The sequence below is a fragment of the Nestor notabilis genome, unplaced genomic scaffold, assembly GCF_000696875.1.
Source record: "Nestor notabilis isolate BGI_N333 unplaced genomic scaffold, ASM69687v1 scaffold3977, whole genome shotgun sequence".
NCBI lineage: Eukaryota > Metazoa > Chordata > Aves > Psittaciformes > Psittacidae > Nestor > Nestor notabilis.
The window spans coordinates 41,040-65,946 of record NW_009935910.1 but is presented as its reverse complement, the minus strand read 5'-3'; the positions used below and the strand labels follow the sequence as shown (position 1 = coordinate 65,946).

The window sequence follows — 24,907 nt, the reverse complement described above, 5'->3', positions numbered from 1 at the left end:
AGTTCATTTCTCCCAGGATTTATGAGTGAGCTTTGGTTGTGCACATCCCACCGACCCATTCCAGCTCTGAAAAATCCTGGAAAATGTATTTTGGGAGGCGAAGGATTGTTTTGTCCCCCTAAATAGACATGTAATAAGTTGTTTAACTCCAGCAGGCCTTCCTTGTGCTGTATCACAGAGTGGAGTTTATTGCTCAGGATCTGCATGAGAATTTCTATTTACAGCAGGTTACATTTGTTCTGTGTGAGCTTTCTGGTTTAGCTGGGGTCAGCTTTTAATGCATGTATCTGATATCTGAAGTGTAAAGTTGGGAGTGAACTTTATTATTGATTTTTGCCTTTCTGTTGGACACAAATAATGCAAACAATTTTCTTTGGCAATCAGACTGCAGTGTATTTACTCAAAGGGAGGCCACGGGGCAGGAATTAGGATGGATAGAAGTGAAATAAGGGATGGAATAACAAAAAATTGTTTTATATGTAGGGATAAGTCTGCAAAACAAATGAAATTTTCAAAGAACTGATTTTTTTTTTATAGCTCAGGACTTTAAGGAAATTTAAAACATGTGGTGTAGTAACTAGAACAAAAATAAGTATGATCCAATGCAGGAAATGGAGTAGAAGACACTCATAAAACACAAATGATCAAAAGCTTTTACCTCGGGAGACTGTGCTGGTTAGTGTGTTGTCAGAGGTGACCAATACTGATGGCAACAAACCTAAGTGTGTCACGTTAGAGGTACACTGATGCGTCTTCAAAACTGGTGCTGCAAGAGACTGAACTCAGTGTCCACACTGAAGCAATAACAGGGTGCGATGTTTATATCGTTGTTTTTATACTTTATCATTTTGATGTTGCAAAATGGAATTAAATTTGAGGGCAAAGTTGCAGCAGGACAAAGTGGGAGGTTTCTTAGACCACCTCAACTTCTGCCTTTGTTTCTTGGTGCAGTTGTTGGCAACCTGTAGATGTTGAGTGTTGCTTCAGCATTGCTCAGTCGAAAGGCTTGAGCCTATTATGCACCAAAAGGATGTTCCTTCCACCCCTACATTTCTTCTGTGGGGAATGAGTCTCGATAGAGAGCGTACCCCTTGTAGTCGACCGAAAGGAAACCAAACCATCACACTGAATTTTCACAGCTCGCAGAACCAGCAAGCTCCTGGCACTGTATTCATCAATGGCTTAGTTGTCTCTAAATCCAGATAGCTCCACGTTCTCCTGTCAAACCTTGTGAAATGTACAAATGTGACATGTTTTAGTTAGAAAGCCTCAGAACAGATCCCAATTGATACCTAATTGTAGCTTAGCTTTTCTGATAGCTTCCTGTTGATGTAGGAGGGGTAAAGTTGTCCAAGGTACTGTCATTAACAGAAAAGTTGTTTCTCTAAGTAGCGAGGCATTTCATAGATGCTGATGCAGATTCTAAAAGTAATTGTATCGTGAGAGAGATACTAATTCGAAACTCATCCAAGTGACTAAATTTAGTATTTGCATTATTTTAGGCTGCTTTGCAGCAAGGTTCTGAAATATGGCTTTAACTTTCTGCCATAATGCACTTAATTTGACAAATAACACGTACTTATTTTCTCATGATTCCGCAGGGTTATAATCCTTTTAGGGACAAAAATGTTTGTCACAAGTGTGTGGTACCAAGGCACTATAAAGCAATTACACAAACAGGTATTCCTTCAGTTCACAGTTGTATTAGAGAAGGTCTTGTCTGAGATGTGAATATGGTAAAATTGTTACAGATATTTTGTAGGTTTCCTCCTATAGCTCGTTTTGGTGCATCTGTACTTGGTAAATGCTGCTACTTCTGTGTTTATAAATGAAACATTTCCATCCCACAGTGTCTTTCTGGACAACAAGAAAAGCATTTGCTATAACCTTGTTATGTATATAACAATTACAGTGCTGTTTCAGTTGTTTTGGTTGAGGCTTGTCAGCATTTCCAAGCTTTCAGAAAACTGCTTTAAATAAGAATGACAGTTGCCCTGAAAGTCAGATCCTTTCTTTTCCAACAAAAAGTACTGCACAGACCAAGCCCAAATGGGGTGAAATTTCAGATAGCTTTTGTGCATGTTTAACAGAAGAGAAAATCAGTAGTTGTCAGTTCGTTCGTGGACATACTCGTAGGCAAAACTTTTGAACTCCTTTTCTCCTAGTACAGCACTGCTTCTGACTTTATTTATTGATAAAACCTTTGCTAGAATATACAGTTCCCAAAGCTGCCAAGCACGACACCACTGCCTTTAGCTTTGGGAAGGGAGGTGAATTAAACACCCAGGAGGTTTAGGAACAGCAGGAAAAATAATCAATGATTAGCTGTTTAGTTTGAGCCTTTGCCTGAATCTTTATCAAAGGAATTACACTCTGTAGGTGTTGAACTCCTTCAGCTGAATTCCTTAATATCTCTGCTCTGCATCCTGTTTTGGTTGTTAATGAGTTCCTACTGATTCGTGCCTAGCCAGCCTTGATTGCATGCAAAACATTTGTGCTGCTAAATGGAGACTTGCCACTCTGGTTGGCATCTTGCAAATCACTTTGATGGGCAACTCCAGCACCCCAGTCGCAGCCAGGGACCCATCGAGGATGCATTATCCTTAACACCACCTGCAAGACGTGCTCGTTTAGGGAACACTGTTTAGTCTGTCGCAGTTCGGTTTTACTTCTGCATAATTGCTTTGAGGGTTTTGTGGCAGCTTTTGTTTCCAAAAAGGCCACAGTAAACACATACACAGTAAAACGGAGTGTTTTAATGATTAAATATTGTAAATAGGACTGGTTTTTTTCCCCACTGGATACTAATCAAGGCGGAGCACTGCCAGATGGAGCTGGCCAGTGGTTCAGTCAGGTCATCCAAAAATCTAAGTATTTTCGTAAGGTTTGAATTGAGCTAATGGTGGGAATGATTCAGTCCTATATGTAAACATAATGAATTCCAGTCTGTGAGGTCAAATCCTCAATCTGGGTGCTTGAAGGTAGAGATACAGGCTTTTGTGTGTGAGCGTTAGAGACTCTGCAATGCCTTTTCCCAAACAAGTAGGAATTTTGCATGGGCATACTTTGCCAAACTTCACCATCTTTCCAGGGCTAGGCAATATGCCTCATTCAGTGCTCATTTGTGTTGCAATTCTTAAGTATCAGTGGCTTATTTTATAGCTACTAGCTTGAGAGTTACAGTGAATATTAATAATTCATTGCACTTGCAGTAAATCAACATGGTGGTTCTCTTTTTATATGAACACTCCTGAATTGCTTTTTTCTGAAATCACTGAATTCGTGACCCTTTCATGGGTTGGACTAAGTTGGGGGTTTTGCTTTTAGGCAAAGTAAAGCAGTTTTGGCTATTTTTAATCTATGCTTTTGCACTGAATTTTCGTCCTCCTGATGTGCATTAGAAGTTTTGTCACTCTTCCATTTAATTCTTGACCCATCTTATAATTTAGAACTCTTCCGAGTGAGTTGCCGGGTGGCTGAAGCACAGTTTTGATTTCTCTTTTTTAGTGAGTAAACAGTAACCTTTGTGAGAAAATAACCCCATCTGCCACTTTATTGAGATCCTAAACTGTGACCTATCAGCTGCTGAGAGTTGGATTTGGCAGGAGCTGACAGTGAGGAACTGGCCTCCTGCACAGGCACTGGTTTAGAGGCAGGGTGTTAGTGACTCGCTGTCAGCTAATGCACCCTGCTGTTACATAAATGTTATTAAAATACATATATACACAGCCCAGAGTTTTCAGGGTTTTCAGAGTGGATTTTTCTTAGCTGAAAGAATACAGAAGATCTGGGTTTATTCTTCTCTGATGCTTCTGTTATTTAAAAGAAGAGGAAACCTGGCAGCAACCTCAGCAGAGGTTGGGAGCACATAACAGGCTTTCCAACAATCATCTCTCTAGGAGTTCCATACTCCTCACCACACATTTTTCACATCATTTACGACTGTCTGACTGCTGAGCCACACTATGGCACTGCACCTTAATGTCTTGTCACACTGCTCACTGCAGGCAGTGGGGTGAAGAGCCCCTTCCCAAACAAGCTTGAGGGGAATTCTAGATGCTTGTAAAAATTGTTTCCTTAAAGGATTCCAACACACACACACACTCTAATAATTCTGCTTATGATTGTCTAGGTCTTTATTAGTCTGTCTTTGTTAGCACTGATTTCATAATATCCACAATGTACTTTAAAAGGGAATATAGAATCATAGAATGGTTTGGGTTGGAAAGGACCTTAAGATCATCTAGTTCCAACTCCCCTGCCATGAGCAGGGACACCACACACTAAACCGTGTCACTCAAGGCTCTGTCCAACCTGGCCTTGAACATCTCCAGGGTTGGAGCATTCACAGCTTCCTTGGGCAAACCATTCCAGTGCCTCACCACCCTCACTGGAAAGAACTTCTTCCTTAGATCTAATCTAAACTTAGATGAATATTCTGACTATTTGACCAACTTTTGGTACCAAATACCTATGAAGTGATCCCAAGTAATGACTTGCATTAGAGAGGCATTTTTAACATCTCAAAAGCACAAATCTCATGTTTTACCTCACCAATAGCTGATCTCTTCTCTGGCATTCCCAGAATCTTCAGGCTTGCTGCATTCATTACAGAAAGAGCTCTGCCTTTTACAAATGCCAACTCCATGAGCAGCTGAAGTCTTCCCATTTCATTCATTAAATTTAAATTACCATGAAGAAATAGGCAGTGCATAGCATTTAAAAGCAAGATTAGTGTTTCAGAAATGGCCATCTGCGTGCATATAACAAATCTAACTAAAATGCTACATACTTATGTAGGAGTATAAACTGATAAGAGTTAACATTTAATAGTCCAAATCCCTTTTCAGATGATTAGATATATCTTGTGTTAAGACTTATGTTTTATTAAGTACCTGTCCTACCCAGTAGTACATTTTTTTTATGATGGTAATTCTTATAAAGGTAACATTATAAAATACAGTTGCTCCTATGAGATTTCCAGTTGAAATCAAAACCTGAGGGCCTTTTGCAGACACCAAATACTTACTAAGTACCATTAGAGATGATGGTACATTATTTTGTTAGTAGGAAAGAATATCTGAATACAGAGGAGTGAAGTATCCTGCAACATTGGTTCATTTCTCATTTTGTTCTAGGAAGGAAATTAATCATCTACTCTTGTGTGTAAATCACCTGTGAAGGGCAGGAGCTCCAGTTGTCTACATTCATTACCTGTTGGTCTCAGGAGGGATATTAAAAGACGTTTTATCTGCCAGGGAGGTAGTTATGGAAGAGAGAAAAGTCTCCTATCTGAAAGGTCTCTTAGTGATGAAAACTATATAGAGATTGGAAATTGCCTGAAAAGCAGGATCTGTTTTGGAGCCAGTTGTACAACAGTCACAACCAGCTCCAGCAAGCAAGTATTCAGTCTGAATAAAATGAGATCACCTTAATAAAATCTTAAATTAAATCTTCAGTGAAAGCTGAGCAGGTTTGGAGGCAGCTTTGGAATTTGCATAGAGAGTATCCGAGTACACAGATTGGGAGAAAGATTGTTTTCAGTAACAGGTAAATCCTTTAATCTGTGGTTAAGGGGAGTGTGGTGATGTACTGGGGAGAAAGTTCCTTTGTTGGGAATACAGGATTCTCTGTCATCCACCTAACTAATCGGTATAGTGGGCAGGTCACTGGAATCTGTATCAAATCTTCTTCAGGAAATAATAAGAATTATGTAATAATTTACTAATGCTTTCTTGAGAGAAGACAGAAACTCTGGGATGTATTGGAGCTACCAGCGATCTCCATTTCTTTCATTTTGCTGGATAGTTTGCCAGAGAGACTGTTTGAGACTTGAATCATCTTCTAAAAGCGGCTATTCATGTGTGATTGAGAGATTTCTGCTCATCTAAGTTGCCTGCAGGGAGTTAAAGATTGGCAAGAAATGGTTGCTGTGATTAGTAAACTGTTTTATTATCAACATTTGGGAATTCAGGAAAAAGGTAGCTGTGACTCACTTGAAAAGGAACTGAGTAAACTCATGCTGTTGATAATTCAGCTTTGTTATAGGGACAGTAGCATTTATTTACTCATTCCCATGACTAAATGTATTTGCTGGTATCACAAGAAGCTATAAATCCGTAGCTGCATGTGGCTTGCAACTTCTGACCTATAAGATCTCATGGAAGAAGTTCTGGGTTTGTCATCCTCTCTCTGAGCTCCTCAAAATCCTGCCTGAATTTCTTCTCTTTACATAAAATGTCAGTTGTTCTCTACCAGCCCCCTCTGTCTTATTTAGATATTTATTTAAAGTATGAATGCCTCAGAACCAGCTCTGTATTTGCTTATGGCTTTAGATTATTCCTGGAAAAGTGGGCGTCCCAGTTTTAGGCATGGCTTCTGGATGGATACTGCTGAATATAAGTAGCATATATATAAGAACAGCCATAGGACAGTCATCACATACTCCACATTTCTGCTGTATCACCATTATGATGTCATCTTTAGCAATGAGGAGGAAAGTGGCACATTTTTTCTCTAACAAGTTGACAAATACTTCTGTTTGTCAGAAGGAAAACTTGGGCAATGTCGGATTTGTTAGAAGCTTCAACATATACTTCTCTTTAATGTTATATGTGCCCGGGTGCCTTCTCATTCCCTGTTAGGAGTCTGATCTGGACAAAATGTTGGGAAAATTATCCTGTACCAGCTACTTTGCTCAGTACAGAAGTGCTGGATAGTTACAACTTAATAGTTGTGACAGAAAACTGGCAAGTAGTAGTTTAAGATTCATCCAAGTTACACTCCAAGTGATGCTGAACTGTATCTCACTTCAGCCATCTGCAAATCAGAGTGACATCTCGATCACAGCGTTGAGCTTAACTAGTAATTATAGAGCAGTATGAGATTGCTTGCCATCATTACAGCTGTAGCAGAATCCAACCACAGTAAGTTGATCTATTTTCTAGGTGTTATTTTTCATTTTACTTTAAATGTCTTTATTTTTTCATTTCACTTTTTCTACACAGAAGAGGTAATGCCTTTGGTGGGGAGGGGAAATCTCTTCTCCTTGTCAATCCTCTTACAGAAACCTGACCTGTCCTGTTAAAAATAGGGTGCTCTTAAAGAGGTGGACCACTTAGATGCTAATTCTTGATAAGCACTCTTTAGCACAAGTATCATCATGCTGTTTCCTCAAGAAAAGAAGTGCTAAGTCAGTAGAAGAAAGATGTCTAAGGGTACTAATTATGCAGACAGAAGTGCAAATGGGCCAGATAGCTTAAAACAAGGAGTGAGATAATGACTTCTTTGGCAGCCTGTATTTAGTAGATGTTGCATCTTTCCTTCCCAGTTCGTCTCTGAACTTCTTTTATTCTGGTATTTGGAGGGCTTTTTTCCTTTTCTGTGTTTGCTGTGAAAGGAAGAACTAGTCTTACACATGCTGCCACCTCCTCCTGCTGTCAGGGCTGGTTTCTAGGCATGGATCAAGCCTGATCAGGGGTGGCTTTCTCCAGGAGCTCGCCATAGCACAGCCGCAAGAAGGGCTCTGCATACCCCCAGCCAGTTTCTCAAACTCTGCATGGTTTCACACTGAGCATCTCCAGGTAAAATTTAACCATAAAGGCACCATGTTAAAATTAAGCAATTTTGTTCAAAGAATTTTAATGGAAGCCTTACTAGTGTGTATTTCTGGGAAGGTGGAGAACACATAGAGTGTTCTCCTCCTTACTTATGCCAAACTACAGTATAGAGATAATAATAGAAAATAAAAATCAAAAGGTGGATTTTGAAGCAGTAGTTCATGTGCCAAGCCTGGCAGTGCAGTCAGAAGTGCTATGTACAAGAAGACAAAAAAACCCCTCAAAAACCCAAAATAAAACCACATATAAGATGAGAGAGCAAGCAATTTGCATTGAAGGCTGTCACTTCATCCTTCACTCATTTATGGTTCTTAGTCCCTTTGGGACTGTAAATATTCAACTGAAGCAAGTCTTTTAATCTTGTTCTTATTCCTCAAAAGTATTTGACAATCACTTTCAGTGTGCTAAATATTAATATTGGGTGAAGGGTTTTTATCATGGGTTGAGAACAGAAAAGGTTTTCCAGCTGACCACTGGGTGCAGAGACCCTCAAAAGGCAAACTCGGAGGAGATGAGAGTGCAGACAATTTCTCTGGACTGAAAGCTATCATTTCCCAATTGCAAAGCCTTGTCAGCTTCATACAGGGGTTGTGGAAAGCTACAGATGAAACCCTCTGCAAGAAAAATGCGTGTTTCTGTTCTGTTCTTTTAAAACATGGTGTATTTTTTCTGGCACATTTATTTGAGTAACACAGGGAATAGAATTATATTTTGTCATAAAATTTTAGCCCGTACACATTTTCTGCCTCATTTTAAAAACAAAGATTTAAGAAACGAAACTTAATCAGTATCAACTGTTGGTTCAAGTTAATGTGATTCCTTTCCAGACAGGATCTTATTTCTGTAATTAATTTACATCAGGGTATCTGTTCTGCATGAGAATTACCTTGACAGATAAACTAGTGTGTTCAAAGTAAGTAGCTCGCATTCCTGTACTCTACCTTCTTTTACAGCCATTTTGAATATAAGGTACCAGTTACGTCTGGCATTTCTCTCTTACAACTTGTTCCTCTCATTAAATGGAGCAGGTCAAAATGTTTGAAATTACTCATTTTCTGGGGTGGTGGCTGTTGTTTTCCCCCCAGTTTTTTCCCTCTACAGCTTGAATCAAATGACACAACAGCTAAGAAGTAGATTTGCACTAAATCATGACTTGGCAGTTATGACATTTGAAAGAACACAATCATTACCAATACCATTACCAATCTTTCCATCCTGTAAAATGAGAATGTCAGCCTAGAACTATTTACATCAACCTGTGAATACGTACCTGTCCTGTGCTTTACGTGCATTGTCCATCTCTTTCTGTCTCAATAGCACACAGTTGTCACTCCACCACAGCCCTGCCTTTAATTCTAAAGGGAGAATAAAGAACATTTTGAAAAGACATACTTCAGCTGGTTTACACGTCATTAGACGTTATTAGACTCCTCTTACTCTATAAATAATGAGAGAAAACAAGACTTTATAAAATGTCTCTGTGGCTTAGATGCTGTTCAGTCTCTATGCTGGGAAATAACAGGTTGAAATCTTGGGAAGGTCTTTAATTTTTGTTCATAATATGAAATGCTATTTAAATCTGGGGAAAAGAGGGAGAGAGCCTTGAGCAAACTGTTACTATCTGTTGCTGAAGATCTGCTCTGATTGAGTTCTTAAGTGACTCTAAAGTTCAGGTTTTTGTGGGAAATGTTTTCCATCAGGAAATATCAGGTGACTTAAAGGTTGATCTTTCCTAAATTTCCTTTCAGATTTCTTCAGTTAAGTAGATAAATTTAAAAAGCCCTCCTGAGGTTGACACTGTGAAAGCAGTAGGTGACGGCACAGTTAAATCTAAGTTGAGTGACTCGTAAATGCTGGCCTTCCTTCATACCCTGGGAACCATGTCACCCACAGAGCTTCTTGTGATTTTCCTTCCAGAACAATTCCAATCTTAAACTATGAATCTCACATAAGAGTTCCTGAAGGAAAGCTGTTTCCTGTCCAAAACAAGCCCAGGGGATTACTGCTCCGTGTAGGTTTTGAGATGCCCTGTGTGAGCTCTGAATTTCCCATCCCAACTCAACCACTGCAGTTCACTGCAGTACAACCAGTTTGAGTGGGATGGATTTCACAGCATGAGGAAAATTCACCTTTTCTGCTGAGGTTCCGCAGGAACTGAGAGGTGCAGCAGGAACTGATGGCTCAATGCTGTTAATGCAGAATAAAACCTTACTGTAGTATAAATGTTATGCAGGTGTTACGCTGGTCCTCTACAAGAGGGAGAGCAGCGCTGTCTTTGCTTATCCATTGGAATACTCCACTCCCTTTCAGTGACTCCTGAGCTGCTTAATGAGCCTCACAAGTGCTGCAGGAATTCCAGCCAGGGTGATACCCACAAGCTGCCAAGCCCCCAATAAGAGCCATTTTGTAACCCATCATTCCTGCCTTGTTTCAGGGATGTGGCTTTCAGGGAATGGTACCCCTTGCAGATTGCTGACTATTCTTGTCTCACTTTAGAGATCAGTAGCAACATGAGATATATTAACTCACTTCATGCCTTCTTTTGACATTGTAAAAATAGAAGCTACATTAACATTTTTGTGAGGCTGAATTTAAACTTGTCTTCTCTGCACTTTTACTTTGGTTGCTGTGATGATAAAATGCTTACAGTGATTCCATCTGACAAGGAATGAACCAGGAATCCAAGGGACGTTTAGTGTTAGATACCTTCCAAGGAAGGATTGTACCAAATAACCATCTTCTGAAATCTGTTGTGATCTGGCTATTGCCTTTATGGTATTTGGCTGGTAGTCCTTTATTTGTATAGCCTATGACTGATGAGGAAGTAAAAGCACGAAGAGCTGCATTTAAAAATTTATAGTGATGGATTTGGGCATTTAATCATTCCATTGCAGGAAAAGAACTGCCTGATAAGTGCTACTTGTTTGTGAATTGCTCTTCTCTCCTGTCATTTCCCTCTACTCTTCTTATAAATATTGCTAAGTGCAGCCTTACTTTACAAGTGGTTTCTTCCATGCCAAGTCTGACAAGTGGGTTTCATGTCTTACTTGTTTTATTTTTCAACATGTTTCAATAACTGGTTTGGCATGTAACTGTTTTCTTCATGTTGATTTGTAGTCCTATACAAATCAGCTATGTTTTATTTTGACAGTGCGAGAAGCAAAAAACCTAATTCCTATGGATCCAAATGGACTTTCAGATCCTTATGTTAAACTGAAGCTCATCCCAGATCCTAAGAATGAAAGTAAACAAAAAACGAAAACCATCCGTTCTACTCTGAATCCAGACTGGAATGAATCATTCACGTTGTAAGTTTAACACCTTTTAGTTTTGCATCTTTGTATGGATCAGTTGTTTTATTTCAGTGTTGCATTCAGAATTCCTTTCTTTCTTTCTTTTTTAGTAAATTAAAACCTACAGACAAAGATAGACGGTTATCAGTAGAGGTCTGGGACTGGGATCGAACAACCAGAAATGATTTCATGGGATCTCTTTCATTTGGAGTGTCAGAGCTTATGAAAATGCCAGCCAGTGGATGGTAAGAGTTTCTGAAAAGAGAGAGGGAGAGAATATAACACATTCCAGTATTTTTCTTTGATATAATCAATCTGTTTGGGAGTTTTTCGCTGTATCTCAGGCTATAAATTCACTGAAAATGCAACTAAACCTGGGAAACAGATTATTTATAACAAAGGCGGATAAGAAAAGGAATGCTTTTCTTTGGTGGTGTTCATGGAGCTTCTGCTGTACACTCAGTTCTGTGTACATGGTCTTGTGATAAGAATTTTATTTTTATCATGAATATGGTATATTCATTACAAAGTGTATCATGTTATATATAGCTCTGCAAATTCAAAGTATATGGGAACTGATTTTATGAAATACCATCTTATTGCCTAACAAGCTAGGGATGGAACTCATCAAATCGTCTCAAAAAGTACCTTTTGTCAAAGATTGTCTAGGGCTATGGAAGCACTGGAGACAAGGGTTCTTCAAGGTTGATGTCTCCCGTCATACCATAGGGTGGTGGATTTTCCTTGTGTGTCAAACTGCCTTGGCAGATAGTTTTGGATTAAAGATCTAACATTAGGTTAAATATATGCTGTTTCTGATTTTGCTTTAGATCTTTCAAAGCAGTTCTCCACATACCTGTGACATTGATTCAAACCACACACAATACCACTAAATCCCATGTTAAATCTAACAGCAGTGAAACTTCATAGTCACCATTTTTTTTCTCAAATGTTCCATAGGTACAAGCTGTTGAATCAAGAAGAAGGTGAATATTATAATGTTCCAATTCCAGATGCTGATGAAGATGGAAATGCGGAGCTCAGGCAGAAGTTTGAGGTGAGGGTTAAACACAAATGGGTACAACTATACATTGCAAACACTTTCCATTTTATTACCAAAAAATCCCATGTATTACAAGATACATTTTAGAGTGCTGCTGTTTCTGTTGCCTGTGACAGCATTATGTGCCTTTGGGTTTCTTGGAGATCGGACCACATGGTGTAGTTCAGTAGTTGTACCATTTTCCTGACAGTTCAGCTTCTCTGCTCTGACACTTGTAAGTTGGTATTAAAATCTTTTTTGTCAAGTAAATGTAATAATTTCAATGTCTTTTAATCATTGCTGCAAAATCTGCCAGCCCTTATCACTATTATCTCCATTATTTGACAAATTAAATTATCAGAAATAACAGTATTTTAATACTTAGAACGTTTCACACTAAATGCTTTTTCTTTTAAAGAAAATATTTACAGTGTTAATTACTGATTCTTTGGAGCCTCAAAACCTTTGTAGAAGGTTGTCAGCTGAAATTCTGATAGCTCCTATGTGGATATGGAGTTTTGGAGAGTTGGAGGTATTGCTGATAATGTACAGAAAAGAAACACTGAGGAAAAGCGATACTTCCTGCAGTCTTCCTGCCTTCTGTGGGGCAGATTGGAGTGGTTTGTAGTCGCAAGCGTGGTCTCACCATGCCATGCAAAGGAATTGCTTCTTAATGAACAAACTTAGCCAGCAACTCTGCCTCTTCTGGCATCTATAGCCAATATTACAGCAGAACACTAGCCATTAAAACCAGCAACAGGAAAGGTAGGGTTTGGGGAGCGAGGTGTTTTGCTGATGGCTGTACTAGATGCAGCTCGTCGGCCTTGACTGCTCTTCCCAGCTGCATATACAATATTAAACTTGAAATCTTCCAATGTACACTATTGTTTGGGGTTTTTTTCTGGTTGAACATTTATAACTCTGGTCTAGGTGTTTAGCCAAAAAGTAATTAATATACCTGTTGTGCATAAACAACCACCCCTGTACGTTTCAACCTGAAATGGCAATTTTTATGTTCACCATCAGGCAGAATTCTACATTGTTATTATAAAAGATGGGTTAACCCAAGAAAGTGAGGAAAAACGGCACATGTTCAACTTTCAAGAAAGAAAAAGAAAAGGTGCATCAATTTCTTCTGAACACATTTGGATCAGCTACCATATTTTTGTCTGCAGCATGAGCTATGATTTTTGTTACACATTTGAGAAGTATTTGAATCTCCATTCCATTTTCTTTTCTTTACAATTGTGAACTGACCAGTGTGATTTTATTTCGCTGCACTAGGTCATTTTCTATTCAAGATCATATTTGCTTTTTATCCTCCCCAAAAAGAATAGCTTCAAAAGGAATTCTTTTCACCTCTTCCATGTCTCTGTGCAATATACAGAGCCTGGAATTGGGTGGGTATGTGGATGCTGGTGATAAAAGTATAGAAATCTGGTTTTCCTCAGGACAGAGACAGCACAAAGACAAATCACTAAAAGTGTCTATTAGAAAATGTCAGCTACTACATGCAGTATGTTTGCATATTGAATGTACAATGTCCTAGGTTATTTTCTTAATCCTACTGTAAATACAGTGGTTGCAGAATGAACAGTCAGGGTTTATGTGTCCTGCAATGAAGTGAAGTAGAAATCATGAGAGACTGCATTGTGTAAAGCCACTGGGCTGGGTCCCAGAAATGGCAGCTTCACATAGGCTCAGCTCTGCCCCAGAAATAATTAGTCTGTCTCAAAGTCTAATTAGTTCAGCTTCAGCACTGTCTATTTGAAGCTTTCCCTCTTTGCAGGTAGCCTGGTTGGTGCTACTTTAATGGTCTGAATTAATCAAGGAAAGAGAATAGGTTTTCTGTGAACACAGTGTCTCCAGCAGTATCATTTAGAGTTGCATAATGAACAGTTTTAAAACTTAGTGATGATTTATGGGAATACCGATAGCCAAACAAAACATCTGATTATAACTAGACCAAGGCCAGTATAATGCAGCGTTACATGGTAAAAGGATTTAGCTTCAGTCTCATACTCTCAACAATTACCACTGTAAGAAGGAAGAAGGAATAGAGGGAAGCAACACTTCCAAGTAATCTTCTTATTTGGTTTTGAGGAGGATTACTGTGATAGCTTGTAAAAATAAACAGCACAGATGTCTGAATGGTGGTATTTAACTTATTAGCTATTCTGGTATGGCACATAAGTGGTGCTGACTCTGATCATCCTTTACATTATTTTTCTTATCATAAATATCTTGGCTTACATAGTCATTTTATTTTAGGTATCCTGTACTAAGGAATAAGTAGATAGTGCTGAGAAGCATGCTGCTATTTGTGTTTTAATCATAGAATTGTTTAGGTTGGTAAAGACCTTTAAGATCGAGTCCAACCGCTAACCCAGCACTGCCAAGTCCACCACTAAGCCATGTGCCTAAGCACCACATCTGCACTTCTTGTAAATCCCTCCAGGGATGGTGACACAACCACTGCCATGGGCAGCCTGTGAAATTTCTGAAACCAGTTTCTGGTCTTAAAATAAATCAATCTAAGGCATTCTTAAAACTGACTTTGCCGTTTTGACTCAAGTTTAGAAACTTGCTTGAGTGACCTCTCCAAGAGCACTTAGGAGCTACCTTCCATTTAAATCAAATTTAAAGTATCTGCCTGTGTCTTACAGTTCAACAGACATGTTTAAGATTTGGCCTCAAGCTTTCATTGATTTGAAACTGTTTACACAATCCTATTGCATCCTTCTAGCTCCACTTTAACAACTCAGACTTACTTAAATGTAGTTCTTAGTCACACATATCTCACTGGTATGCTGCTTTACTTACAGGACCTTCTGGCACAGATACTTTAAGTCATTTATTCTGTGTAAATCTACTATCAAATCACTATACAAAATTATATATACGTAAATAAGTAAGAGATTGAAACATTCTCTTCATTGCATTTGTAGCTGAACAGTAAAAACTTTGTGATGAGAAGAAGTTTCCTCATTGTGGCTCATTGTGACAGATCTAAACCAGTTGAAAAATTAACACCTGACTTGCACCCGGTAGTTGGAGCCAACAGATGGGACCAAATTTGGAAAAGAAAGAGGAGGGTTGAGTAGGATGGTGGTTTCATTAATGGAATCACACAGAGACCTCACTAAGCAGATTTTATTGCAAGTTTTATTTTTATATACTGTTATTTATTATCTAGATGAAGTTGTCCACTATGTAGAAATTGAGTTACATTCCGTGTAGATGCGGTGCAGTGTTTTCTTTACAACAAATTGTAATGAATCTACGTATTTTCTGGATCTCACTGGTCATTAAAACTTACAAATCAATTATCTGCTCATTTAGGAGTATGATCAAATCTGTCTTCAGTGATTTATAGATGATACATCATTATTAATATTTAGAGATAAAAATATACTCCTGTAGGAAGCAGAGGCAGGATAAAAGCTGTCACTGTTTTTTCATTTTGTTTTAACCTTTGGTTGTGAATTTTCTCTCCAGAATGGCATTATTTGTGGCCATCTCAAAATGAAACTGTTCTCAAGAGGCATATTCAGAATAATTGTAGCTGCTCCATAATTGTCCATGCTGAGGTTGCCATGGGAACTCCCAACATTCCCAGGTGGCTCTGTGGACCCAAACCAGCAAGTCTTTCAACCACAGTATCTGCTATTTGTTACATTCTTCTTACAGTATTTTGCTAGTCAAAAAAGCAGAATATTGACATAATGCAACCTTATTGTAGTTTTCATACCTGGTTATGATTCGAGCAGTAATTTTTGCCGTTTAGAGCGTTGTTCAGTTATTTTATCTGGGGAAATGTGCAAATTCTAAAACTTCAGTTGTAAGAAGGTTTTTTTTAGTTTGCCAAGCCCCGTTTCCTGTAATTTGCTGCTTAGCAAAGCACTTCTTGATGCTTAAATAGCACCTTAGAATAATAATAGAATAACGCTGGTTTAAAAGTAGGCTGGTTAGTTATTCTGTCTGTCCCCTTCTTTCCACATCACCATCATGGAAAATGCTATTAAAAATAAAGCAGCTGTTATTGTCCATAGCAATGTTCTTTTTTACTTAGAAAAAGAGCAGAGTAGCTGTGATTCTTACATGTGGATACATTTACCAAGTACAAGGTATATTAAGTGATGGGAGCAATCTGAGTCAGCTCAGTCAGCTTTAGTAATTAAAGTGACCCAAGCACGTTGTTGTGAGGGAATAGGTTAGTACTCGTATAATCTTAATTTTAAGGCGTCCATGGAGAAGGTATGTAATGGTTCTCCTGGTACATAATCTAAAGATGTCAGGCATTTTCTTTTGCTCTGATTATTTCCTTTACTGTAGCTCTCTGTGTGGGTTTCAGTAGAACAAAATCATTCCCTTAGTTTCTGTGGGAGAGCTCAGACTGCTGTCCTTACCATGGGGATCCATGTGGGACCATTCTGGTGGACCTCACAAGGTGCCTCTAAGGACATCTATCCACACCTACCACTGTGGCTGCTAGCTTGATAGGGATTCCAGCTCAGACATCATGTGTGTGTCTTTTCCTGGCAATTAGTTTTGTAGCATTCCATTTAATTAAATGAATAACAATAAAATCCCTCCACAATAAGATGACATTATTCTGGTATTTTCTACAAAATAATTACCAGTGAGTGTTAGTAAAATCAGGTACCGTTTTCATCTGTTAGTCAACATTGTGGACCAGATCTATGAACTCGTGTGTGGTAGGAAGGCCAGGCAGGGTACACAGGAAAAGTGGCCATGCTGGTTGTACGCTGTATTTCCAGTCTCCCCTTTCTGGCATTGATTCAGCTACTGAATAAACCACCCAGGAGCAGCTCTTATTTATTGTTAGGAAGAAACTCTTTACCGTGAGGGTGCTGAGGCGCTGGCACAGGGTGCCCAGAGAAGCTGTGGCTGCCCCATCCCTGGCAGTGTTCGAGGCCAGGTTGGACACAGGGGCTTGGAGCAACCTGCTCTAGTGGAAGGTGTCCCTGCCCGTGGCAGGGGTTGGAGCTGGATGAGCTTTAAGGTCCCTTCCAACCCAAACCACTCTGTGATTCTATGATTATTGTCCAGTTCCCTGATGGGATAATTTTGCTGCCAAGAAGTGACATGACCCAGCTTTGCAGCACTTCTGGACACCCGCACTCTTGGTTTGGCTGTTCCCAGCTCGCCATTACATGAGTTATGTTTTCAGAGGCTTTGTGCAGTGGAATCACTGATGAAAGCTGTACAGAAGCTAGACCTGGACTTTCCTTTTGCAGACTAAGCAGATTGAAGCATAACAAGAGGAGGAACAGAGATCAGAACAGGGTAGATATATCTGAAAACTGGAAGTGTACAGTCAGTGGTGACATTTTGTTGGCATCTCAAAGCTTCTAAACAGAACTATTATGATGATCATAAAGAAAATGTCTTCGAAAATGCCTTAGCATTGTAAATAGAAGAACAGGGACAATGTGCTTGACCATCAGGCTTAGGTATAAATACCTATAACCTCTCCAGTGATGCAGGAGCTGTAGATATTTCCACTTCCGATGTGCTACAAACTCTTCCAGAAGCAGGGCAGCATTTTGTTTGACCAAACTTGTGTGTTAATCCTTGTGCAGAAGTGAATTTACAAACAAGTAGCCTATCTCAGTCTGTATATAAAGCACCTCAGTCTGTTGCATAGGAAGCTAACATGTATTTACACCATCAGGCCCCTCTTCGTGTCAGTACAACCGGTGTTAAACAACACTGGAAAATTGCCACAGATCTCAAGGCACGATTAAAGCTTTATGATGAGCTTCAATGTTATAGTCTAACACTAAAGAAACCTCTTTCATTTTACATCAGTACATTTCAGTTTGTTTCTCTGCAGGTGCTGCGTTTCTTAGATCTTTTAACATTCCCTTTATTGTTACGTCTTTTAGAGCAGTTCTTGGTTGCTCTGGTAGAAAGGAGGAGACTGGTACTTTCTCATTACTCTGGCTTTTTTCTGATCATTCACAACAGTTGTAGGTCAGAAGGACATTTTCTTCCTTTAATCAATGTCTACAACATCCTAGAGCAGTTTTAATTCTGAGCTGGAGACTGGGTCAAAGTACTGCAGGTCCATAGTCAGGGCTTTGGCAGAAGACTCCAGGGACTGTTTCAGTAGCTTCTGAAGAACCCAGTGAGTTTTCTAATTAAATATGATATCTTCACTCAAACCTGCAGAGGAGCTTGTGATTTTGTTAATTTGTGAGTTAAGTTCTTCAGGTCTCTGTCTAAAGTCTTAACAAGGGCTGTGAAGTACATTTCTTTTAAGCCTTTGAAGGATGGTGATGTTTTTGTCCGTATCTAACCAACAGCACTCCCATTTTGAAGCGATAACTGTAACTTCAGGCAGTTCAGCAAAGGTAGCATGGAAAAGAGAATTAACATTGCTGACACTTCAGATTGTAAACAAAAGGATTAAATTTACTTTTCAGGAAACAGGCACTAAGCTGCACTGAAATCATGACCAGCCAAAATACCACTGGCACATCAATACACACTCATTATGTATAGAGAGATATAAAAAGAAGAGCTGCTTTTTTTGGCCATGGCACTCATTCCTATTTTTAAATTGTGCATATTTAATCATTAGAGAATACTCTGCAGCAGTATGGAGATGCTGTTAGATGACTCCATCTGTTCTATGCTATAGTTTGGCACGGGGAATTCCCATATGCACTTATCTGGAGGTTTCCCATCCACTCATCATATCCAAAACTAGAGAACTTGAAATTTCCTAACCAGATGACATACATCTCTGGTCTCAGTTTGTATCAGCTTGTGATTTCTGTAAGGCTTTTCTCAGCCTGTGTGTTGTGATTTAAGGTGAAGAAAGTATGTAGAAAATCGTATTGACAGCAGGGATTTTTCTATCCCATATATAAATGTGCATCTCACAACAAGGCCAAAAATAATCAAACCTAACTTCTGTGCTGTCGCCCCTCTGCAGTGCTCGTTAGTTGTGAAGAGCCCAGACTGCACACATCTATGCCTACATGTAGCTTTGTGCATTGCAGTGGTTTAACACCATGGGGAATGTTCCATGCATGAAGTGTATGTATGTACAAGACTGAGGCTCACACTGAAGAGCAGCTGCGTGCAGACCTGGACCTCACTGTGCTGCATCGTGGTCCGTACTGGCAGGGTATTAGCACCATGGTTTCTTTTCTGTGATTTTTCTGTGTAACAGATGTGTCCATTTCTGTATTCTCACTGCTTTGATTTTGTTTACTTCTGCTACTAATTGTTGTTGTTTTGCTTTGCAAGCCCTTTACTAACCAAGCAGTGTTTCTCCCTTTCCTGTCTCTTCCAGGACTGTCATGTAAATATCCACTTCTTCAAGGTAGTTTTCTCCTTGGTGTTCTCTCACACCTTTCTCTCCACACAATCCTCTTTATCAGTGTTTGAAGTTTATTAAATTCACTTTCATTCTCACCTTGCTTTAAGGATGCACTTGTTATTCCCCCAGTTTAAGCTCTTCTAATGTGTAAAAAAATGCAATATGCATAATTTGGCACAAAGTACTCCCTGGATTCAGATTTTACTTACTCAAAGCTCAGCAGATGCAGCGTGCCTTTCCTTTTGAGGGAATTAGTTAAATGAATGCTACCTTCTCATGGAAAATGGTGCATCTTTAATTTGAAAGACGCTCATGGAACTTTAGCTTCCACAGATCAGATAATGCTCGTGTTCACTGTATATTTAAGTATATATATTTACATAATATAGCATGCATGTTTTATGATATAATATACTACATATATTGCTGTATCTTAGTTGGAGTATACTATATCATAAGATATTACCCATATACACAGTTGCTCTGGTACCCGAAATACCAATTCACCTGTTTACTTCCCATTTTACTTCTTTCACTGATCACCACATCACTGACTTAGTGCTGTAAAAGACCCGTATCAGCATTGAGAACATACATGTGTGGACTTTTTGTTGCATGTATCTCTAACAAATTCTCTTGCTTTATTAGGGCAAAAAGGTTCCTGACACAAATAATGCTTTCAGTTTCATACATTGGTTAATTACAATTTAAATGTAATTTGAAGCTCCTGTGATGTAAACTGTTTCAAGAATCTAAGGTTATTGAGCCCGTTATCATCTTCAAATAGTGTTTTTGCAATTTAAGTTGACCTTAAGCAGTTGGCATCTTATAGCTCAAAGCTTAAAATACTTAACTTAAAAGACAAATTTTATTATTGAAGAGTTGGTGATACCATTAATGCATGATTTGCTTTAATACTGAACCAGAAAAACAAAGAGTAAGACCATTTGTCATTGCCAAATATTTCCTAATGCAGTAATCATTTGTCATGCAATCAGTAACTTATTTTTTCTTAACCTTGATTCTTTATCTGGTATCTTCAGCTCAGAAAAGCCTGTACAGAAGAGGACTACCCTCCCTCAATGCTTTACACCTCTTACTACTTGAAAATAAAATCACATGGTGGTTTCATTGGTGAAACTTGTTTAATGCAGGGAAGTTACAAGTTCCTCTGTGTAAATGTGTTTTAAAGCTGAGCAAAGGTACCTTGAGATAACATCTCTGGGATAAATGGGAAGTTACATCTAACATGGTGTTGTCACTTCATTCTAAATCCAGACCTTGAAGTGCACTGATATAACTGACAAAATCCTTGGTCAGTTCATGTTGTCACCAAAGGAGTGCAGCTAAGGAAAGAGCTAAAGTTTCCTGTAGCTGCTTCCTAGGCAAAATTCATGCTTAGTTGTTGTGAATCATAAATGTGAAGAAACAAATGTGAACCAACAAAGAAAGATGGCACTTTGTTCTGCTGCAAAGAGGGGAATTCCATGGAAAAAATGCTGCTTCTTTATTGTCTTTTCTCTCTACATTATTGCAAATCCCCGTCCTGCTTGCTGATGGCAGTGACTTAGCATCACTAACCTGAGCTCAGAAGCATCACTGCATGCTGCATTCTGCAGGCTAATCACCCCTGATGTTAGCATGTCTATGGAAATAATTTTGTAAGTAATCAATTTACGTGGGACGTCTTGGGAGGCTGTGTTCCCAAGTTTAAAAGATTGGAATTGAAGGGAAGCAGCAGGAGCAGATTAAGGAGGAAGTCTGTGTTCCTGAGGATAATGTAACGCTTCAGAGCTAGAAGCCAGTAAAATGTACAAACATGATCTTATAATGTCACAGCAAATTTGAGAATGCTGTGAGTGAGGTCAAACAGCAGCAACACTTGTTTATGGAATTACCAGACGCTGGGAAGCATCACGCATTTGTGCTGCTTTTGTTCCACCAGCAAAATGTATGTTTAAATAGATTATTTTCTTAACATCATGTAGAAAACACCTTCATCTTTGCATGTGTGTGTATGCTTGTGTGTGCTAAGTGATTTCACTGGATACAGAATCCCAGGGTTTTAAAATCAGTCCTGGTCTGCAGCATGGCCATGGCGTTCGATTGCAGAGATTTGCAGTAAGTTCAGGTAGAACCAAAGTCCTTAATGATTATTTTATATCAGATTTTTATTCTTTTTAGCTATACAGAAGTTAGTTATATGCTTAAAAGCAAATTCTACACTCTAGGTTTTTGTATTACTGAAACTTAGAAGAAATTAGCATAATTAAAGAATGAAGGAGCATATATAAAAGCAATTCTCTTTTTGTCACTTAGGGATTTGCTGTTCTAGCATCGTATTTGTTGTCTGGGGTTTTTATTACCACTACCACAGGATATTTCTGCAAGAATTCTTGAATATTATTCCTCGGCAGCCTCTTTAATTACATTTCATCTAGTTAGACACTGCTCTGTTGCAGGGGATGGTGTGTTTGGCAATAAAAGCAGAAAACAAAGTAGACTCAGGTGGCCACAGGATTATTAAACAGATTAAACATGTTGACAGTGCCAAATGGGAACCTGGAAGCTTTTCCCTCTCTGCATTTCACTGCTCACAGCGAGACATCCGCTGTCGAGGGCAATATCCCCAGAAACTCCTATTCTTAGGGTAGATATATCCCTTTTCAAATTATTCTTTTTCATAGTCATTTGACTTCATTTTCTAAGGGATATAGTTACCTTAGTCTTGAGCCTGGCAAATTTGGGAATTGTTTAGAAATCAGGTATTCAAGTACCTCATACAATTTAACTTCTATACAGCAACATAAATAAATAAAATTCAACGAAAAGGTATATAAGGAGTGTGGTTATAACCCCCCAAAATAAGCAGCATATTAAACTATTGTCCTTCAGGAGTCTCTTATTGCCTGTATCCTAATACCCGTTGTACGTAATGTTGAGCTTGAGGAAATAGTTTCTGCATGGAGTAAGAAACCACACGGGGTCAGTAAAGAACACGGAATAGCTCCCAGAGCAAGCTGCTGGCAAGCAAAAGTCCGGGAAGAAATGAAATCATGCAAAGTGATTGTAGGTATATATTTAGAAAGACACAAACCCGTTAAATTAAACTGCTATGTGGATAATATGCAGTATTCTCATACTTTACTAACGATTTTTAACTGGCACTGATGATAACTTTTCCACTAATCAAAATGCTTAGTAATTTGTGGTTGTACAAGCGAGCACTGGCTCTGCTCACCTTTGCAGTGCTCAGTTCATCTCTACCTTTGGGTGCCCCAGGAATTCCATGATTATCTGCCTTTCTGCCTCCATCGTGCTCAGCTTTATACACTAGCTGCAAGTAATGGACCTCAGTGGAAATCTGTGAGTCACTAAGTAGAATTAACTCATCAGATTTGTGAGCCTGCAAGGTGTTAGTAGAGGCACGGGTTCCAAGCACACAGCTCCTGGTAGGATTCAACAACATAACTCCATTTTAGTAGTTGTCCAGGATTCTATGTGGGACACACCACTTTCTCGTCTGTTATTTGTAACCTAAGTTAATTTGTGGACACTCTGATGTCATTCTTACGTGATGAGCAAAGCAGTTCAGCGTATGGGTGGGCTTCAGGAACCGGTTTCCTGTGTTCTCGCACATGCTTTCTGCAGAAAGACATTTATAATCCTTTTTGCATATGGCACAATTATGTTTTTCAGGCAACTCTTTTAAATAAATTTATTATTACTAACCAAAAGGGTAAATATGGCACGAGTTTAAGGGAAGGAGGAGAGGAAATGTGGAGGAAAGTAGACTAAAGACATAAAATAGCCCAATTAAATCCCAGGTAGAGTTTTATCAACCTTCCCATTTATGTTTTTATGAAACATCCTGTTTGTTTCCTTGCCCTTTTACTAGCAATGGGAATGATAAGAATTCTTTTCCTAGCTACTTTTTCAATAACTATTTTAGCTATTGAAGTAAAAAAAGCATTGCCATTTTTATATATTGCATTATGTCACAGTTCACCATAGTGACATGGCTGTCATGAAAATATATACAGCGTTCTGCTTATTTGCCTATATTCAGTGTTGTTCTTGCTGCAAAGAAGTCTTGCTTGGATGTAATTTCACTGAGGAATACATGGCTGAAAAATGGTCTGTGTGAAGCTTGTGAATCCCCAATAATGCCTGGTCCAGCACATTACCTCAGCACCAGGGTTTCTTGCTGTATTGCAATGTTGTGTGTAGGCATCTTGGTCTGTTCCAGTCTAATCCAAGCACGCTCCATCCTATATGAATAAATATATGTGTATACATTAATGAGTGCAATATGTTCCTGTAATTAGTCCATTAGTTAATTTGTTCTTGAAAGGAACAAATAAGAATCAGTGAGAGTGCACAGCAAGATGGGAAAAGCCGCATGTTGCCGCCTTCTTTAGGAGCATTTGTTAAGCCAAGGAAAGAAGCAGAAGAGCTCGAGTCTTTTGTTCTCTTTCACAGGAAATTTAATGCAAAAGCATCTCCCCAGATTGCTCAGCACATGTTTTATAGGGAAACAGGTTAAATGGCCAAGGAAGTTCATTCACCCTGTTGACTTTCAACAGCAAGCTCAGGCTGAAGCAAGGTGTAGCACATACGCCATCCCCACCCTGGTTCAAGCTGATGGGCTGCTAAATCATCCAGAGCTTAGGCTCTAACTTTATCTTTTCTGTTGTTTCCATGACTACAAAACTCTCCGCTAATGAATTACAAGCTTGCTTTAGGTTATGGTATTAAACTTAAAACTCAGTCTGGTGAAGTAGTAGGTCTTGCTGGGGCTGAGAAATGGGCTTTCTCATTTCAAATTCTCAGCATCCTGATAATTAAGTTGTATAAACTAGAAAATTGATAGTCCTTCATAGCATCTATAATTACATGGAATTGGAAATGCAATAGTCTAAGAAACAAGCTGCCACAATGATGGAGAACGTTTGGTGAATGGGAGGTTTTTTCCTCCAGATTTGACTTGAAATTTATTACACTTATTTACTTTATTAAAGGCTTGCTAATGGCTCAATGTGTTCATCAAAATCCCCAGTGAGCTTTCATGAGTGGAAACCTGAATAGGCCTTTTCGTCCTCCCTTGAGATGTGGATAAATTATTTCAGTTCCTTCTTTTTTTACATCCTTGGTATGAGTTTTGCCGGTTCTGTCAGTAACATCTATGGTTTGTCAGAGATCTGAGCTGCTCTGGTGCTGCTGGTGTAGAGTCCACATAGTGACAGACAGAACTGAGCATTGATTTCATACTTGCAGCCAAAACCTCGTGGGCTGTAATACTGACACTGAAACACTGCTGTTGGGACTGTTCTTTCCTTGCTTCTCGCCACCCATTTTGCCTTTTCTTCAGGTGATACACAGAGTGTTACCTGCAGCTTTGTTACGGCTTGGGGTTAATTTAAGAATTAGGAACAGAAGCACTGGGAGGAAGGCAGGCTAGTTTGAGATGGGTTGTTCCATCACCCACTGACATCTGGAGAGCACGTTGGGGTCTATTAAAGAACACGTGAGAACTTGTTGCAGTTTGAGAAGCTGGGATTTTGTCAGTTTTGCAGAGGGGTTGATTGAATTGTGG

At 39.0% G+C, this 24,907-nt stretch overlaps 1 protein-coding gene across 1 annotated transcript in view; it reads left to right on the top strand.

The window, feature by feature from the left end:
• The window catches only part of LOC104408442 (protein kinase C alpha type), a gene marked incomplete at its 5' end in the record, with an annotated part of 85,913 nt that overhangs the window by 34,543 nt on the left and 26,463 nt on the right, over positions 1-24,907 (top strand). The window contains 3 exons of the mRNA XM_010018051.1: positions 10,771-10,927; positions 11,023-11,157; positions 11,873-11,969. Coding sequence (XP_010016353.1) covers positions 10,771-10,927; positions 11,023-11,157; positions 11,873-11,969 — 389 coding nt within the window. The remainder of the gene's footprint in view (positions 1-10,770; positions 10,928-11,022; positions 11,158-11,872; positions 11,970-24,907) is intronic.